Source organism: Struthio camelus, chromosome W (genome assembly GCF_040807025.1).
Source record: "Struthio camelus isolate bStrCam1 chromosome W, bStrCam1.hap1, whole genome shotgun sequence".
In the NCBI taxonomy this organism is placed as follows: domain Eukaryota; kingdom Metazoa; phylum Chordata; class Aves; order Struthioniformes; family Struthionidae; genus Struthio; species Struthio camelus.
In genome coordinates this window covers 57,256,629-57,276,419 of record NC_090981.1, presented here as the reverse complement: position 1 = coordinate 57,276,419, position 19,791 = coordinate 57,256,629, and the positions used below count along the sequence as shown (strand labels likewise).

Sequence of the window (19,791 nt, the reverse complement as noted above, 5' to 3'; positions counted from 1 at the left end):
CTGCTGGCACGCTCCAGAGGCTGCTGCTGATTGAAAACTGCATTCACCTTTGCTATCTGCATTTTCCTTGGGTGCGGAAATATCAAGCACATCTTCCAAGGTACCAGAGCAAGTCCTACACAACACCTTTTAGGACTTCTTAAATGCTTTAATCCTGTTTATGCTGAATGATACCCCTAAGAGGGTGGTATGTACGCTTATAGCTCAGATGCACATCTCAACAGTTTTAATAGAGTCTTTGACTGTGCTCTCCAGGACAGCCTCGTCCCTGTGATCCCAGGTCACGCTTCCAGGTTGCAGCGGGACAGACTTTGGCAAAATAGAAATAAAAATCTAGAGGAGTACTAAGGATACCATTTATTTTCAAAATCACTAAAAAACCCAAACAAAACAGTTTATGGAGATACAGATTTACATAACAGAGACAGCAAATTTGAAAATGTACAATCTATTTCGTGTTATTGCACTCACTTTTTATAATATACAGGGCATTTTAAACAGTTTTCATTAGAAGAAGTTTTATTTATATAAATAAAAGTGTAAATATACAGTATCATACAAGAAGTGTATCAGCCTAATACACAAAACCTACCTAGAGTGGGATCCCAGTTTCTCACATGACCTAGTCTACTCCTCCTCAATATTTCCCTGTGTACATTTACATACCCTGAACGCAGAAGCGTGCAAACATTCCTCTCTGGGAATGGCTCCTTCCGCCTTGGACAAGAACAACTGCAGAATATTAACCGGGGTTATTTTTAAGTGAGAGTTACTAGGAAACATGAATCACTCAACATTTTCTTAATACTTAGTTGCCCTCAACAGAATCTTTTTAGCAAGAAAAATCATCTGATACTGCTCCCTCCTCACCTGATACTTCTTGCAGGCGCAAAAGACTGCAGGACATGCTATTGCCCAGTATCACACTAGAGGCCACTGCTCTACCCGGGATGTCCGTCCTCCTGAGCGGCTCCAGGCCTGGGAGATAGCAGATGGCAGCCCTGCCAGACCTACTCTATCAGCCTCATCTGAATGCCTTTGGGACTGGTCTGGGATGAAGCACGTAATTACAACCTTATTTCTTTTCTTGCTAGATGTAGCTGTGAGTCTCCGGAGAGTCACCCCTCTCCGAGAGCTCGGCCAACTCTCCTGCATGGACAGAATCACCTCGGGGACCGACATGCCACCAGGCAAGGCTAAAAATGCTCATGAACCTATCAACTACTGATGAACTAACAAAACTTCCTCTGCCATTTTAGTGCTACCAGGCACTCAGAAAAGTAACATTCACTTTGCCAGGTGTGTAACGGCAGGTTCTCTACATCTCTTTGATCTATCCATCCTGTTTTGAATAAAGCAGAACCATCTCCTATAAATTCTGGGACTTTCTAGGGAACGTCACCTCAATAGAGGCATCTGAAAAATGCTACTGCAATGATACAAACACTGGTAGCATCACTAAGGATGCTTCCTGCTCCTTCACAAAAAACAGTTATTTTCAGGGACAGAAACAATCAGGGCTAAAGTAATCTTTTTCTTGCTGCAAAGTTAGTAGAGAAGTGTGTCGTTCTATCCATATTGACTACTAGACTTTAAACATTAAATCTATCTTTTAAATTATAGTCACTACTGAATCACACACAAAAATTCCCCTTTCTCTTTGCTTTTACTGATCCAACACATATCTACATGCATGTAAAATAAAAGACTGAACAGTATTTGATTACTGAAAAATGACAACTTTCTAAATCACTCACAATGAACAGTACCTTCAAATAAGTGTCTGAAAACATTCACCACATTTTATTTTAAGACATTTCAAATTAAGTTTAATTTACAAAATGGAAATTTAACCTTTGAGTTCACACTGGCTTAGGAGTGAGGGAGCTATACGCTCCTTGGGTTGGAACTTCATGAATTTTAAACTGTGGACTGGAAAGAAATGCCATTTCCTAAAACACAATTGTGATTTACCATATTGAAGTAGCAAAAAGTCAGTACTGCACTTGTATGCATTATACATATACAGGTATGTATTCACTACGCCGCATTAAATTCCACATGCATTTTATGTATCTATTATACAACGCTGTCGATTACAATCAGGTTTTGGTCGTTCCTGAACAAGGCCTCGCAGTTCAATTGTCATTGCCAAACGTCTTCTCCCTGTTTTCAACCGACAAGCACAGCTAAGCTCTTTCTCCCAGCACAGTCCCGCAGGTGCCTCGCGGTCCCCCTGCGCGGGGCACGGCACCTTCCCGACGCCTGCCCGGGGGCCACCCAAGGCGAGGACCGGTCCCGACGGAGCGGCCGAGCTTTGGCATCATGAGGGACCCATCTCCACCGTCACTTCACAGTGCTGAACCTGAATTAGCTTCAACAGCAATTCTGCAGGCCAAGCAGCTGTCGGACTGTGTCCAGTATTGCCTTTCCTGCAGCCTAAAGCTACAGCTCTCCCTGAATTCACATGCTAACACGTGTCACCAAAAAAGAATTAAATCTATTAAATCATCAGCAAACACGGCACAGCTTTCCTGCTCACTCGCCTGGTCTCGGGCTGCCTCGCAGAGGGTGTTTTCTTTGCCCACAGCGAGCTGCAGCCTAACAAAGCTGAACCAAAGTGAGCGCTCCAGCACCCTGCGAGCAACCGCGATAAGCTTTGCTGAATAAATCCAAAGTTATCTATAGCACCATATCTGGGTAGGGTCAAGCGACAAGCCCAGACCTTTCTGTAGCAGCTACCCGGCCTCCTGGCTCACCAGGAACGTCGGCAGCGCTCCGGATCTGGAGCGGCTCCAGGCTGGGCGCCCTCCGCGCGGGGCTCTCGTCGGAGCCCGACAAACAACCTCAGGGCTCCGGAGCAAGGAAGTTGCTCTCGGACGGTCAGGAAGGTGGCCCACTACCCCATGTACCTCTTTGATGATGTTCAGCCACCCCAGATGTAGGAAGAGAAATAGCACAGTCTAATCTCTCTCATCCATGCGCTCTCCTCCCTACACAGCCTGCTATAAGTAACGCTCAGCAGAAGGGTCTGCTACCGATACCAACCGTGAGCAGCGGTGGGAAAATCCAAGCTCAACGCGGGTGGCACCAGAACCCCTACGGTTTTGCTGCATCTACAGTACGGTTTCTCCTCGTGAATTGTGATCTAGGAAAACCCTTTCCAAATTCACCATCCAGAACCCTCCGTTTCAGCCCCATCCTGCTGCCGCCGGGGTCATTTCTACCTTAACACGCAGCACACACGTACTCGCCCACTTTCACGCAAGCAAAAATAAATACGGGACAGGAAAAGAAAAGAATGATGGAAAGCCACCACAAATATGGCCAGTTCAGATGCGATCTGCTAAAATCCACATCCTTAGACCACCGTTTTCCAGCCTGAGCGTTTAAAGTTCGGCAGTCGCAAACCTCTTGCAGTCAAATAAACCTGGCCCGGCTTTCAGACGTAATTAGCAACCGCTGAAGTCTGTGGAATCGGCAAGTGCTCAGCACCTCAATTATCCCAATTTTAAAAACACAGAGATTTTAAAGGTGCCTACTGTTAGAAGCCCAAATTTTAAAATTCAGACCCCAATTTTTAACGCTCCCATTTTAATCACAACTAACTGCTCAGCGTACATCTTCTTGGTGAACAATCACCTAACACTTGCACGTGATTTTCTTGCGCACAGACTGCTGCTGCATTAATGCCAAGCACTTCCAGGTACAAATTGCCACTAAGAACAGATTCAGTTGTGATGGATGCTGAGTTAGTTCACCAGTTTTAAAAGGATTTTTCAGCTTTGTGATAAAACGTTCATTTTTTAGGCTTAAAAAGTTGTGCAAAATTATACTTCTCTTTTGTCACGCATTTTTAGCAAAACTGCACTTAGAAGAATAAAGTGAGATTGTTCCAGACATTCTCTTATTATAAGAAATAAAGACCAGACCCTAAATAAGTGTCTTGAAGTCAAATTATAGCTAAGTGATTAGTACAGTCTAAATAGCCATCCTTGTCAACAGGAGGGCAACCAACAAGTTATATTCCCAACACTCTGCAGATAGTAAAAATATCAGGGACAGGCACAGCGTTATCTCTCTCAGTCAAAATACTTTAAACCAAGCCCGGGTAAATGTCCTGAAGATCCAACAAAACTGCCACGTAACACAAAAATCTCCGTAGCGTTCGGCTTCCTACGTCCTCGATAACTAGGAGAGATTTTACGAGGCACAATCGCACGCTTGCTCAAGGCTTCTCTGGGGCTGTTTGCACTCCTCTGGAGAGCCGCAAGACATTTCTGTGTGGCATTAGAAATGTAAAGACAGCTTCAAGATGGTTTTAAATGTTTTGTCTTAGCGGGTGTGACTAGCTGCGGAGCTTCCATCATACTGAAGTTCTGTGTTTTCTGATCAGTAACTGAACAGGACCCTCTGGTACAGATTTAATAACGTTCCAGGCGTCGTAATGCATGAGGCCAAGTAATGATTTTCCACTAATAGCGAGAATTTCATCTCCAGTTTCTATTTTTCCAGCTTGCTCTGCAGCACCACCTAGGAACAAAAGGGGAACAAAGTCAACGTTTAAAAAAAAAAAAAAATCCACAAAAATATATTTTCAGCTGTGATGAACAGCAAATAAGTGATTCTTCGAACAGCAGCAATTTCAATACAAGTCATTTATGCTTAGCCCTAGGAATTTAGTCCATGCTACGTCTCACAGAAAATGTTACTTTAACCAAGATAACGATAAATCCGCAATCTTAGACAAAAGGTCTGTTTCTGAAGAAAGAAACTTGAGAGCCTAAAAGTTGATATAAATATATACATATGGGTTTGTGCGTACATACTCACACACACACGCTGCACACAACCTGCACAAACACGCAGGCTGTGCGCAACACCGATACTTTTTCCTCGGGCAGAATTTCCTTGTCACAAGCGGTAACACCACAGGGGACTGCAAAACCTGACAAACCAAGCGCGGGTAGCAAACTTCAGACAGACACGCCAGACACCCAGACACCTCCTAACGAGAGGCGCACCCTACGCTGCAGCTGAAGGTACGCTTCCTGTAACGGTAGTTTAGCTGACAGTATCAGCAATCACGGGGAGAAAACGGGGGGGGGGGGGGGGGGAGTAAAAAGAAAAAGTGTGTAACTAAGGACATAAATTAATGACCTCAAAAATAAAACATGCCTTTCACTCTCAGAATCGCTTTTTAAAGAGGAGAACGCAAACACATGCACACACAAATCGACAAGGCAGAACTCGGGAAATATCTGTTTGATTTTTTTTCTCTTCAGGAGGAAATACGAAACTGAAATCTGCTCCGGTGACTACGCTGAGCGCCCATAGCTTCATTGAGAGTTTCAGCTTCTTTCAGAAGCTACGTATTTTGCACCGAACTGCATCCCCGACTAAACAGAACTAAAATCACAGAATAGTTCTGGTTTCCTTTTTATACTCAGTTCATCTATGTTCAACCACCTGCCGACCACACAGCATCCAAGAGTGGCCGTTCTTGAACACGCACATCACGTATTCCTGGCGAGAGCCAATAGCTTTATCTAACATGAAAATTAACAAAGATAGAAAAAAACGGGAAAAGCAGTAATTGGGTAAAATGCAGGATGGTGTTTGAAAACCACGCTCATTATCAGCATTATGCTTCTTAAAAGACACAAGCTTCTCAAACCATGGCATATGATATTGCTGCTGAAGTTTAGTATCCACAATAGTGGACAATCCCAGGAAGGAATTGCATCATATCTCATAAATCAGATTTCTCCACAAATGTTTACTAGTAGATGCAGTTCCTAGCCCGTCCCGGGAGTGTTTTTATAACGACCATTTTGGCTAATAAGAAATAATAAACAGGGGACACGAAAAAAAACCCTTGCTTCAAAAAACGATGAGTCCAAGAATTAAAACGTCTATACAATGTACAACAGGAAAAGTGCGATAACACCTATTGCGTATCCGTGTTTCTAGTACCTTTAAATATTCTTTTTACAAGCAAGGGCCTGTCTCCAGCAATTGAAGCTTTTCCACCATCAAGACTGAATCCCAAGCCAGCAGAGGTTTTCAGTAATTCAACACAGATGACATCGTTCATATCCAGGTTTGGATCTGCGACAGAAGGCACACAGCATCTTGTTATTCAGCTACAGGCAAATTGCGAGCTGCGTTTTGTTAGTTTTGTTTTTGCTGCTGTGACAAAGCAATTCACAGTTCAGCTCATGTTCAAACTCGAACGCGTTGTCACCTGGTTTCTCCTAGAAGCGAACGCACATTACTGCGGCTCTAAGGGGGGAGGCGGTGCAAAATGTAATTAGGCACAGAGACACTTAGATCTTACTTGTTCAACAGAAACATGCCAAGGCATTTTTGTGGGCAACATTAGGGCTGAACTTTCCAAAGATCGTCGCGCATCAACAAAAGGGTTTGAAAATTATAAGTATAGTTAGTGGAGAACATTTCATTTTCTTTCATTTGGTATCACTTGCTTATCCAAAGAACCACATATTTTTAAATAGCGGTAAAGAATGAGACATCATATTAAACAATTACATTGCGGTCTCTTAAGGGGGTGGATGTAATCACTGACTAGCATAACTGTTTCTGGTGTCAAATCTGTGGACATAGCTATTACTACCAGTAGGTGCGTGCTGCCTCCTCCGTATCAGTGTTAGATGCTTGCAGAATGCAATATTGCTATAGCTAACACAGATTATGATTTTGCTCAGAAGGAGGAAATAAATTCACATTTCCGGAGAAGAGGATCCTCTTTGTCCTGCGTAAATATAAAAATTATGCAGCCCATATTATCACAAAGTGCTGCTACGTCAAATGTCTGAAGATGAGCTTCGCTTGGCAGGATGGAGATGCACTGGTAGTAACACTTTCCTAGGTTGTCTACGAGATAATGTTGCCCTCTAGTGCCCGCAGCCAACAGATATTCGGCATTCGCCAACCTGAAGGGCACGTGCAAATTTAGGGCAGAAAGGGATTCTGCAGTAATTATATATATTAAACCCACGGGAACAATTACAGAAACGCTGGTCCGTTCATTTACAGAGCACTCCGTATTTCTTTTTAGCTGCGTTACAATGCTGTACTATCAAAGCCAGTTAAAGCGTAAGACGATAAAAAAAAAAAAACCACGCTGCAGCAGACTCTAGCCAAGAGTTTTAAGATGGGTTGGTGGCAGCACGCGGCCCAGTCCCTGGTGGCCTCAAGCCGAGGAGCCGGCATTGCCCGTGACAGCAGGGGAAGCCGCGGCAACAAATCTCTGGGCAACGAGCCCCAGCCACGGCCCGATCCCGCTCGGGGCCACGGGAGCCAGGGCAGGATTGAACCCCACCACGGCAATCCTCCTGAAGCAGCACATTACGCTCAGGCACCGATTAAAGGGTTACGTGCCTTAGTTCTACAAAATATAGGAGATCCATTTACAACATCCCAAGTGCAGCCTGCGCGCTGAAATGTTGCCTTGTGCCCAAACAGCAGTTTATTCACGATTTCACTGACATCCAGTTAAATCATTTATTTCTAGCTTCCCACGGGATGGCTGACTTAGATTTGATTAAGCTCCACTTACTGTAACACCAAAATAATTTTTTTGCTATATTTTTATTAGAAACAGTATAAAATCCACTATTACAAAGAGCAAGTTCAGTCCCTATGAACAACAAACTGCAGGGCTCAGGTTTTTCTTTGAGGTTTTCTCCCCCTTTTTTGACCGTTTGCTTTCTTGCACTGACTACTGTTATTACTTTAAAGGAGTTTATCCCGGACTTAAAGAATGTGGAAAGGCACTCACTAAGTTCAGTAGAAATTGGATTAGGCCCTAAACATTCTTCTAAGTTTCTGCTTATTTATGATATTTTTAAAAACCCAAAATCTGGATTTGGGCTCCAAAGAGCACAAATAAAAGTTAAAGGTAATTTCATGCGCTCCCTTCAGTTGCATAAGACACAGACACTTTTAATCTAAAACACATGGACATTTTTCCCTTAGTCTGCTCTGCGAGGGATTCCTTCCAACTGCTCTTGGACAAAGATCATACCTGTTGCTACTTCCATGGCAACATCCTTTCCAGACCCCACACATTTTTTGCCAGTAGCTGATATCTCAAGTCTGGAGAAATTGTTTGCTTTGTCTTTTTCCTTCTGGATGACAATGACCGCGTATCTGTGTAGTCTCGCCTGATGGAGCGCGTTCAGGACATCCCCATGGACTGAGCTCGCCAGGGACTTGCCGTTGATTGACAGAACAAGATCTCCCCGATGAATAGTCCCTTCTTGAGATGCCACTCCCTTTGAAAACACCCTGTGGACCTACCAGAAAGATTTTAACTTAGGGATGCTCCAACGTCATGCCCACACGCAACGCAGAGTCCCCTCTACCAAAGTCTGCGATCTGTGCCTACTGTCCGAGTAACACACAACATCCGCTCCAACAAGCGGCCCCAAACGTCAAGACCTGAGTGACCGCACAAGAACTGCAGTTAGGGATGGGAGAAAAGCAGAGGACAAAGATGGCATTACTGCACGGTCACTTCTAAGCCAAAGGCAACTAAGGACAGCGAGAGAAAACACCATCACAAACCACTCGCACGATTTCAGCAAATTCTGTAAAGGTCTTCAGGCACATACATTAACGTGACGCTCGTGCTACGGCAGACTCACCAAGGACAACGCTGCACTGTGTGACACCCTCTCCCCAAATTCCCATTGACTGTGATATGCCCACACTGCTCTCAGGCACAGACATCCAGGCCGTGCACAGCATCAGCGCACAGAAAGGCTCTGATGTATCGAAGCTACACGTTAGAACAAGTATTTCATCGTTCATCTCAATTTGGCTGAAAATAGCACATGCATAGATGCAAAAGACTGATTTAGTGGCTTGGAACAGATCTTTTCTAGGAAAAAAAAAAAAAGCAAAGAACCAAAACACTAGGCAGAGGGATTAAACCTCGAGTAAACTCCATCGAGTGCAGATGACATTTATATGGGTGCCATTTACAGAAAGGAACCGACCAAAGGAGGTTAAGACCCGGTATTTAAAGACTAGTCTATCAGGCACTGTGCAGTTTTCACAACCAGAACATGGTTTCAACCACCTAGTCACACAGTCCTAGGCCCACTGGACAAAGGTTTGAGGCAGCAAATCGGTGTACACAACTTGGTACGGCATTTTCTCTAGCTATTTCACCACCAGCAGGGAGTCAGAAGTCTTTCTCTTCCTGCTCCCCCTCACTCCAGGGGTGTGCTGAGGTGGAGCCTGGTCCCTATACTGGGACCATAGTTTACCTCAATGGCTGCTTAATGCTAAACACAGGAACATGCTTAAGGCCAAAAACCGAAACATTCCTGTAATGGCTCCTGCAGCCCCCAAAGCTTGTCCTAATGTCAGCACTCAATGGATACATATCTCTTTCAGGGTAGAATCTAAAAGCACACCCTGTGTAAAGATACTGTCATATGGGACACTGGCTGTCTTGGATTTCTCTAGCGCACTGATCCCATTCTGGATAGTATTTCAGTCGCCTGGTATCCCTTTTTACTTCCCAAATCACTTCATGGCAAACATAACGCCCTCGGTTCAGAAAGCTGTATAAGGCTTTTTGGAACTCGTTTCCTGAAATCCAACAGTTTTTAGCAACAGCAATAAAAACTTGTGGAGTGAAATCCAGAATGTTTGCAGAGATCTGAAATAGTCACTCTCAGGATCTGCAAAAACCTTCCAAAACTTTGCTGCACAGAATTCACTTTCAAGGGCTGGAAATTAAAGTCTTTCCCAAAAGGCTGCTGTATGCAGAATTTTATTCCTTGGAACTTAGACGCAGCTGATCCCATCCAGTAACAGACAAGTTACACTTTTAAAGCTTGAAAACATAATTGGCATCCATCTCCAATAATAAAAATTACACTACCCAGACACTCTCTCTTTGATTTCAGTAGCAGATGGTATGCAGCCGCCTCTGAGAGGCACTGTTTTATGACTGCGAATGACTTGCAGTGAGTCTTGATAAACGAGCACTTGATCTAATCACCAGCATGCTTTAAAGCGAGCTTTGCAAAAAAATGACTTGCAGTCATCACTTACTGTGACTGATTTCTGTTCCAGATCTATTCCTCCAGCAACACTAAATCCCAGGCCAGCTCCTTCTTCTTTACGAAGGACTACAAAGTACGCGTCTTCTTTGCTCTAGTAGAAAAATGGGGGTGGAGGGGAGGGGGAAGGAGGGAAGAACAAAAACAAAGATCAAGACCAAGTTCCCACACAAAAGACAAATTCCCAGCACTCTCAGGCTACGGCAAGTGGAAAAGACAACTCATAGATTTAAAACTCTGAGACGTTAAATGCGTTTCTGCTTGTGTTACAGACACAAGTAGCACCAGTATGGGAGAACTCGGATGGCAGCAGGGATTTCTTCAAGGGCTAGAAAGCAAAGTCAGAATTAGGACAGCTACTATACCTGGGGCAACTTCACTTACAAAGGCTTTATTAAACTTTCTGTTGCTGGACATTTTGCAGTCAAAATGGAATACTTTCCCTCATCCCTCCCCCAAACACATGCCATAGATCAGAGCACCTGAGGCAGTAACTCAGGGGAGCGAGGTCTGTATTACGGGGGCCAAACAGGCTTGACGCAGTGCTCCCCCAGCCCCATGGGTGGGAAAGCAGCAGAAAGCTCTTTTCCTCCCTCATCCTCCCCGGGCCCAAGACAGCCTCCTTGCTCTGGGGAAAGCAACGCCCTGTGTGCTGCTCCAGGATGAGCTCCTTGCTGAGGTAGCTTCAAGCCAGTGACCAATATACCAAAGGGTACCAACCCCGCAAGCCATCCCAGAGCTTGTCACAGTTCTCCTTTCTTTGTGCAACTCGCTTCAGAGGCGCTGTACATCCCTGCTGTCACCTTTCAGGTCCAAGCCCTGCCCTCCGCAGGGAATTACTGACACTTCTGTTGTCCCTCCTTTCTCCTTTGCCCTTGAAGGGCAGTTACAAAAATGATGGCATCAACCTCTTCTCAGCAGTGCCAGACAACCTTACAAGGGGCGATGACAGTGATCTGCAGCTTGGGCGGGTTAGACAGGACAGCAGGAAGAACTTTTTCACTTGGGGCCTGAAAGCAATGAGCCCGTTAGCAAGCTGAACACCTCGGGACTGAAGTCAGCTCTCGTGGAAAGGGAGCCTCCAGCATGGGACACAGACTAGCAAGGGCATGCACCAGGGCTGAATTTGACTCCAGATCAGAACAGAGGTGCGAAGCTGACTTCTTTGAAGCGATGGGCTGCTGCCAAAATACAGAATCTGCTATGAGAGAAAAACAGTCCTGCCCAGTGAGTCTGGTGCCGTCTTCTGAACAGCTAGTAGGACAAAACCAGACACTGTTACAGATGCCACGTTTTGCAGTGTAAGTGGGACTATAAGCAGTCATCTGGCAGAGCAAGGGGTAGTAACCGAATGTGTGGCAGAGCATCAAAAGCTGGGAGCGGAAAGCAGGTCTCAGCTTTTCCCTGGGATCCCATCCAACATCAATCATTTCCCAAAACTGCCAACAGTAAAATTAATGACACGTCACCAGAAACGAACCTTTTAATCTATTTATCATTAAATGACATATTTAGTTCACTAAACTTGACATCTTTGACTCAGGGCTGGCCTTTCTGTTTCATTTCAAAAGGCACAGGGAAGCACACATTACTATTATTGCTCAGTATTAGAGTCAAGCTCTTGGCCTCTCTGGGCGTGCTTTTGCCAAGCAGTGGCCCTAGAGGATTTTCCTGTGATTGAGGCATCCCAGCATAGCACAGAGCCAATGTCAGAAATCGATGCCACCATGCTCCAAATCAGTGATGCATCAGCGCTTGGGGAAAGAAGAGCAGTCAGGGCTGAACATCTTAGACCGCAGTCATTTGTAGCTGCCAAGACCCTTCCTACCTGTATTGAAGCGAGAACAGCTTTATGTTAGGTTAGAAATAGTAACATCAGTTACTATTAATTAGTTACTATCAGTTACATCAATACCTATGCTAGCCCCCTCCAACCACGTGAGCTAAGCGTGACAGTCATCCCTAGCATCTTTCACTGATGACTACTAAAGCAATATCCTTTTTGTTTAAGAAGGTCACGTTCTTCCCAACAGTTTCACCCTCTTGGTATCAGGACATAATTTGCTTACACCGGAAAAACAATTAGAAGCCTCTAGTCTTCGAGGGCTATATGAGGACCACGTGTCCTGGGCCAGCCACCAACACAATCTGAACACTGGCTTCCTACTCCTGATCACAAGCATTTCCCGACTCCCAAGCTGTCAAATTCTGTCCTCACCAACCACGTGTACTATGGGTCACAGATGCCCATCTAGGGATGCTTATCATTTTAATCAGTCACACCGTGGAAGTACATGGCCTAGAGTAATTCCAACCATCTGCTGGGCTTTGGGAGGAATCAGTACACGTAACTGCGTAACATCTCTGTGAGACAGGTTAGTACAAATTAACTCCTTACAGTGTAGAGCAAGTTACTCTCCTAAAATCTCTATCTAAAGAACTTGCCTAGAGCTACAGAAGAAATGAGCAACACAATAGGAAAGAGCTCAAATCTCTGGCATCTCTGTTTTGTCTGTTAGCCAAAGATCATCAATCACAGAGGTCTAATCAATAAAACATATTTTTATTTTTTTTATATTACTAGCACTTATTGAGTGCTAGCAATAAATTCAGCACTGTTCAGATCAAAAGATGATGACAAACTCTTCCCAGGGAAAGCTCTCAATCTGAATCGGGCACAGATGTCCATCTCATTTTTCAGCAGTTGCATAATTGTGAAGAACTGTCCTATTGTAGATTTAAATCCAGCATGTGACTAGCATAAGGTTTTCCAGTGTATGTGCCATACCAGGCTTAAATGTGGATATGAGAAACTATGCAGACAAGAAGTACATTCCAAAAAGCATTCAGTTTTATGAATACTTGAGTTCTCAGGTTTTAGCAATTGGCATGAATAAATAATCTCTCCAAGATCCCATGCAAAATACTTTAAAGAACAGTTAATTGTCCCTTCCAACCTCAACCGTTCTGTGCTCTAGACAACCCTGCTTGAGCAGGGGGGTTGGACTGGACGATCTCCAGAGGTCCCTTCCAACCTCAACCATTCGGTGAATTATTCTTGGCAAGGAATAAAACCCATTCCTAAAATTTCTGGTAAAATCACCAAACCCACCTGGCTCACAGAGCTCTTGGGACTTGCTACCTTTAGCTAGGCTATCCCTGGAAGGAGGTAAAGCTGAGCAGTTTGGTGACGTCCTGCTCCTCCCCAGCCCATTTTCTATTCAAAATTGCAACCTTTGCGAGTAAGACTCAGGAATGCTCCAAATGCAGCTCAACCAGCAGTTAGGCAGACCAGATGGCCGTTTCCCCTCCAGTGCTGTCATTATTTTATCAACTTCAGTTCTGCTTTAAAAAGAACGTGGACACATCCCAAACACAAGCAGGGCAGAGAGGGAAAAGAGCAATCATTTCACTTGGGAGGCCTTCTTTAAACACCTAAATAGCAAAGCAGGTTGCCTTGATGCAATAATTGTTTCCTACGGGACGGAGCAAAGAGGGCACAGGGATCTCTCACAAACGCACCACGCTTCCTGGCGTCACCAGCCACCAGTTCAGCATTAAAGATTAATTCAATCCCTGCCACCTTACTGCTAGTGAAAGTTGAGCGATTACATGCCAGAGAGGAGCAGAGCTTTCCCTGCTTGCGGAGAAAGTGGATGGACGGTGGAAAGTTAAGATCTGATGTGCAGTTACTGGCCAGCCCAGTTTCTCAGCTGTAATAACGACTGAAACGGAGACATACTTCTCCGCTTAAAATTGGTCTTTTTATCATGGCTCATGAAAGCTTTTGCACTGGACAAACAATAAGCTTTCTTATACAAAAGCCACTCAAACATACCATGGGTTTATAGCAGCCACTGTGGAACCGGTAGAAGAAAAACTACCTCTCAAAGGAACACTGGAAGAGTTCTGAAACTGTCTTGAAGAGATTTTCTCTCTCATACAAAAAATAAAATTATTGCTCACAATTTAGTTTTATCTGCTGGTTATTACCTTCACTTGTGCTTTGACTTCTTGGAGCATCGTGGCAACATCACATTTTGGTATTAGCAATGACAAAACAGACTGTAATTTTTGCTGGTCCAGGCTTGAGACTAGCAGCTGATCCAAGCTAAAACGAATATAAACATATAAAAGACAGCTTTATATTTCTAGGCTGTGCAGAGATATGTTTCAAGTACACAGTATAATTTGGATTAGAATAAGTGATGGAGTGTCAGGTCGTTAGCCAGCCTAAGTCTTGGAAACAGGTAACAAATAGTGCATATTGGGGAGAACGGGAAGGAACTGGGGTGATTGGGAAGGAAAGGAAAAAAAAAAAAAAAAAAGACAATTCAGAAGTAATCCTGACAACCAGTCCCTATTCTGTTCCCTCCCTCCTTTCCCAATGATTTTAGCAAGAGACGTTAATAAAAACAAAGCGACAGCTACTTCTGAGAACTGTTTCTGGCAGGACAACAAACTCATCCATCATCACAGGCTGCACTGACAGCAAATGCTGGGCAATCTCCCCATTTGAGGTGGGCAGGAGACAGTAATTGCTACTTCTTACATAACCAAAAACCAGACTAAAAGCAGTAAAAGAAGGGACACAGAAAAAGGGCCTGACCCTGCTGGCATAACATATTTCACCCTGTACTGAAGTGCAGCCACCACCGGACAACAGCATAACAGCTTTGAAAGACAAAGACCATGAAAAAATGCACCCAAATTTTTAGTGAAACATGAACTTGGCCCAAAGCCGTCCCACTGAGATGTGCTTTGGAGCAAGCCCTAAGCAACTGGAAAGTTCTCCCTCAGAAGAGCCTTGCAGGGATGAAGAAACACACGCTTCAGGACATCTCTTTTACTCACGGAAGTAAGAATAGAAAAGTCAAACTAACCTGACTGACCAGCTTTTTTCCGAACGCTTCCCATCCAGAGCGCTGTCACACGCGGCGTCATCCTCCGACGCTGACCCTGGTGTTCCTGAGCCGCTGTTCCACGGGCTGCTCCCTTTCGAGCTCGCTCTAGTCCCGCCCGCGAGGTTGGAGAGGGCAGGAGATGCGCTCAGGTTGGCATCGCTCTCCGTGGGCAAACCGAGCGATCTCCTGGGTGTGATTTCCAGTTCTGTTTTGAAATAGCCAGCCTGCGGGTCCCCAGAGAAGCCCTCGCTGCACAGCTTGTCCAGGTCGGGCATGCTGAGAGCTCGCAGCTCCCGGAGCTTGGAGCGGGACAGCAGCTGCCGGCCGTGACCCCGGCTCCGTCGGACCTGCGATGCCGAGGGCGGTAAGGCAGCCAGGTCTCCCAAAGCGCTTTCCTTCCCCGATTTACCTTCCCCTTTGCTGCCCTCGGTTGAATCTCTCGCCGTGTGCAACACGTCTACGCTCGTGGACGACTTCATCAGCTGCGGCGACGCCGGAGCGCTGTCCTGGCTCAGACTGCTGCCGTAGGAGCTCAAGCTTCGTCTCAGCGCCCGCGACACCTCGGTAGGGCTGGTCGCAGCTACAGCACCTATCCCGCTGCATGATCTTCTGCCAAGAGGTGATTTAGAGGCTGAGTGAATATCTATAGCTTTAACAACAGGCCTATCGAAATTTGCCAGATTTTCAAAGGATTTGATCCTCTGCTTCACAGAGAAGGATGAGGTAGCTTCATGGGGCCAGTTCAGTTCATAATAATAGTAATTTCTCCTGAAGTTTCTTAGCTTATCAGTGGCGGGGTAGCTAATGTCACTGACTAAGGGGGAGTCACCAGACACCTTTTGGATGTTTTTGGAAGCATATGTCTGCTCCTTCCCACTCTGGCCATTCAGGAGATTGAGATGGACCATCTTTAACATCCCCGTCTCCGAATGGGGGGATTTCTCATCTGCACCGTTGCTCTGAGGGCCTTGCCCAGCATGAACTGAAATGTCTGCAGCATTGCAATCCTCTCTCAAGTGACCTGACAACTGGGCTGGCATCGAGTAAGTCCTCATCACAGGTTTTGACAAGCCATAGAGATTTCTGTCTCCAGTGACATCCACTTTAGAAAAATACTGCGTGGCCTTCATCTCCTCATTCAGTTGAGGCACTTCTGCGTTCCCCTCTTCCGTTTTCTCCGTTAATGGCAGCTGCAGAAAGGGTGCTGGTGAGGAAGAAGCAGAGGAGGAAGAAGAGGAAGACGAGGAGGAAGAGGAGAGCCTCACCTCAATGAAAGTGCGTTGAATCTCCTGTCCTTCGGGCTGTTCCTGCTGAGCTGGGGGAGACCTCAATGAAGAGCAGTTTCTAGCAGATGTTCCTAAGTTCCGCAGATCTAATTGCTTAAGGTCATCTTCATTATAGACACTCTTGATCGAGTTCAGGCCTGTTCCAGGGTTCTCAGCTCTCCCTCTCACATATTCCACTTTTGGAATCCCCTTAGGGGATGAAGCAGCTTTGGGCTGACTGTCCCTGGCTCTGAAATCATCCACCCTCGCACCTTTACCCTGACACACCTCAGGCTGAGTGGAAGCTTGCTTTTCTTTTCGCTTTCCCCATCCCTGCTGCTGATCCGTTAGCTCCCCACAGCCACCACATTTCATTTCACTGCTCTCTGTCGGGCTGCTGGTGCCATTCAAGAAAGGCGGAAGTGATTCTTCAGAAATGACCAGAGATGGTTTATTTTCTAGCTCTGATCTCAGAGTCCTTGAGGCTGCTGAAACACTCTTGCCAGGATCTGTGTTTGAAGGTAAGTTACGGGATAATGGTGCTTTCTTCCCCAGGAGCTTGGGAGACAGCTGTGGAGAAACAGAAGGCCTCTTCTGATCAGCCCCATTGACTTTGGTAGGATTAATCCCAGAAGAGTCTGAATTTGCCTTTGTTTTGCTTTTGATAGTGAATCCCTTGAGCTTTGGTCCTGCTTTGGCCTTCTGGTTATTTAAAAGGGTTTCCATTATGTTTTTTTGTGCTGTCTGAGCCTTAGACTCCTGAGAGGATTTTTTCTGTGAGGATGGGCTGTGCGGTACTGCAGCTCCTTTGCAGTGATTTGTGCCTGAGCTTTGGACTTTTGCATTTGAACTCCTTCCTGAAGTCACAGAGTTAATTTTCTCATTTTTCCCTGGCAAGTCAGGGGTTATATTAGCCTTTGGATCTTTCGATTTAGTGGAAAAGGGAGACCTGAGTGATACTGCTCTTTGTGACGACGCGTTTCCGTGTTTGCTGTCTGTTTTAGACAAGCTGGACAAACTGTTGGTTTCTTTCTTTGTTAAGCAGTAACTAATGGTGTGATTACAGTCATCAACCACCGTTTCACCTTCAAATTCGGATCTCTGATCATCAAAACATCCTTCTTTGTCCAGCAAGTTGCTCTCCAAGCCACTGACGTTTCCAGCAGAGCAACAGTTTATCTTTTTGCAGTGCAGAGACCCTTCCTCTTCAAGGGATTCACAGCATGTTATATGTCCGCCAATGCTCCCCAAGCCCATCTGTTCTTCTGCACTTAAGGCAACGTTGTTATGGAAAGAACAAACTTCAGGGATAGCTGCTGAATTTTTTAGGGTGTCTTTATCTGGCAGAAAAGCTGAGGGAGGAGAACAGAGGGATGCAGAGCAGACATCTAAATGCTGTGAGGGACATAGCGTGGGACCACTCCGATCTTCCAGTTCTAGTTTGTTAATGCTCGTCTCCAGCGACCCACACATCGCACAGTCCTCAGTCTGCAAAACTTTGCTGCTGTCATGGTCTGGGGGGGACAGAGGGGATAAGCTTGTCGCAGATGCGAGATGCTGCTCCTCAGCAGGCTTTCGTGGTTCATTATTCGTGCAACAAATCTCGATTTGCTCCTCATCCGACTCTGTTATAGTACAGCCCGCAGTGGCATTAGCAGCAGCACAGGGGAGGAGCAACGCGTCACTAGCGGCATCAAAGGTTTCCACGACAGACTCTGTGTCTGAGTGAGAATCATCTGCGGCCCCATACATAGACTTTGGAAACGGGTCGCTTTTCTTACCTTCCAGAGAGTTTGCTGCAGGCAACTCGTCCTCACTTAAACTGCTAAAATTCCTAGAATAGTTATTTAAAGAGTTTTTATTCACAGTAAAAAGTTTGCCTGTGTTAATGGAGTCCAATGCAGACAACCCCAAAACCCCTTGTGTGTTAGCTGCACAATTCATAGTTTTTTCTAGCAGCTCCTCCTTCACTGGCCGGGGCTCAGGGCCGGGACAGCCTTCATCAGTCCCACAGCAGCACATTGTGGTGTATTCGTCTCGGAGGGGGCTTTCTGCTCGCGACGGGGTCCGCAAACCTCTGCACTCTGGGGCACTCATCTGGCCGAGCAAGTCATCGATATCGGTGACGGGCACTGCAGCGCTGTCCTCAGTGCGGCTGCTCTGCGTGGTGCCTGCTTGCACATCTTTGCTCTTGGCATGAGGTGGCAGTGTTGTTCTCTCCGCTGCACAGCCTGGACCATCATTCTGCAAACCTGCTCCTTCTTGCTTCCCACAGCTCTTTTCTTCAGCCACAGGGAGGTTGCTGAGGTCAGTCTGATTTTGACCATCTAGCCCTGGAGTCAGGATAAGGTTTGTATATCTGCTGACAGCTGCATCAAGGTTAAAAAAAAAAAAAAAGATATAAAATCCTATCAGATATGGAAAGTGATATAAAAAACAGCCGGTTTTATTACAAAAACAGACACCCACATAGTCAGCCTAGATGCTTTCCTTTTGCCCCACACTCCTCCTCTTCTTTTTACAACAGCTCCAATTAATCATAACCTTGTGTATTTGAGTGGCACACAGGAGGGAACAATCTATGTTGGGTAGGCACTCACGATCTGTTTAATTCTCATCTTTGAAATTTAAACAGCCAAGCAACCAGCTACCAAAGTATCAGTATGCAGAAAGTCAGGCTGAGCAATATCATTTCTCATTACTTCTTTGATCGAAGATGCCTTGAGTAGATTGCACAGAGTACTCAAAGCCCTGGCACAGCAACCAAAGGTGAACAGGTAACAGTGATGAGCTGTGCATGAACACCTTGACTCTGATCCTCTAGGCACCTCTGCAGGTGTTTAACGTGACACACATGGGTGATCTAATACCCACGTAAGGGTTGTGCATTGAGCAGGAAGGCTTTACAGGATTTCTGGCACAGAGCTTTCCTCGCTTCCAGTACACGTTTAACCCACTTGTGGGCAACCTACTGACCGCCCTGCCATCGCTGCACTCAAAACACATTCCAGCTCATCCGTTTCTCCAGCTCTTAGATTGCCACAAGTTCACCCCAAACATCTTTTTGCACCTTTCTATGCTGCTTCTTGGGACATTCAGGTCCTAACTGGTAGAACGGGGCTGAAGTCCGGCCTTACTTCAGCAGGCTGAATCACACATTGAGGAGACCCTCGTCTCTGCCAACAAAGGAGGGCGAAGGGAAGGGAAGAGCAGAGGAGGTGCCCGACAAAATAGTGCCAACCTGCACCTTCTCCAGTGCTAGAAGTCTGCAAAAGCCAGAGTAATCTAAGGAAACGGGAACAGGCTCTGCCCTGCCAGGAACGCCTTAAAGAACAACTGGAGTTGAAGCATCTGGAAGCAATTTTGGCTCCCAGGTATTAACAGGTACACAAAGAAGATCATAAACTAGAAGGAAGCAAAATATTATGTTCTTCCTGGATTTCGAAAAGGGTACTTTCTTCTTCAAACACTCATTTCCACACCACATAATTTGTACAGTCTGCAGATACGAATAATATT

General features: G+C 45.5%; 1 protein-coding gene across 4 annotated transcripts in view; it reads right to left on the bottom strand.

The window, feature by feature from the left end:
• Positions 1-343: 343 nt before the first annotated feature.
• Positions 344-19,791, bottom strand: part of LOC104147771 (PDZ domain-containing protein 2) — a 213,056-nt gene continuing 193,608 nt past the window's right edge. For all 4 annotated transcript variants that reach the window (XM_068925089.1, XM_068925090.1, XM_068925091.1 and 1 more), the window contains 6 exons: positions 14,987-18,641; positions 14,097-14,214; positions 10,096-10,197; positions 8,051-8,321; positions 5,977-6,111; positions 344-4,533 (listed from right to left, as the gene is read on the bottom strand). In XM_068925089.1, coding sequence (XP_068781190.1) covers positions 4,367-4,533; positions 5,977-6,111; positions 8,051-8,321; positions 10,096-10,197; positions 14,097-14,214; positions 14,987-18,641 — 4,448 coding nt within the window. In that variant the 3' untranslated portion in view covers positions 344-4,366. The remainder of the gene's footprint in view (positions 4,534-5,976; positions 6,112-8,050; positions 8,322-10,095; positions 10,198-14,096; positions 14,215-14,986; positions 18,642-19,791) is intronic.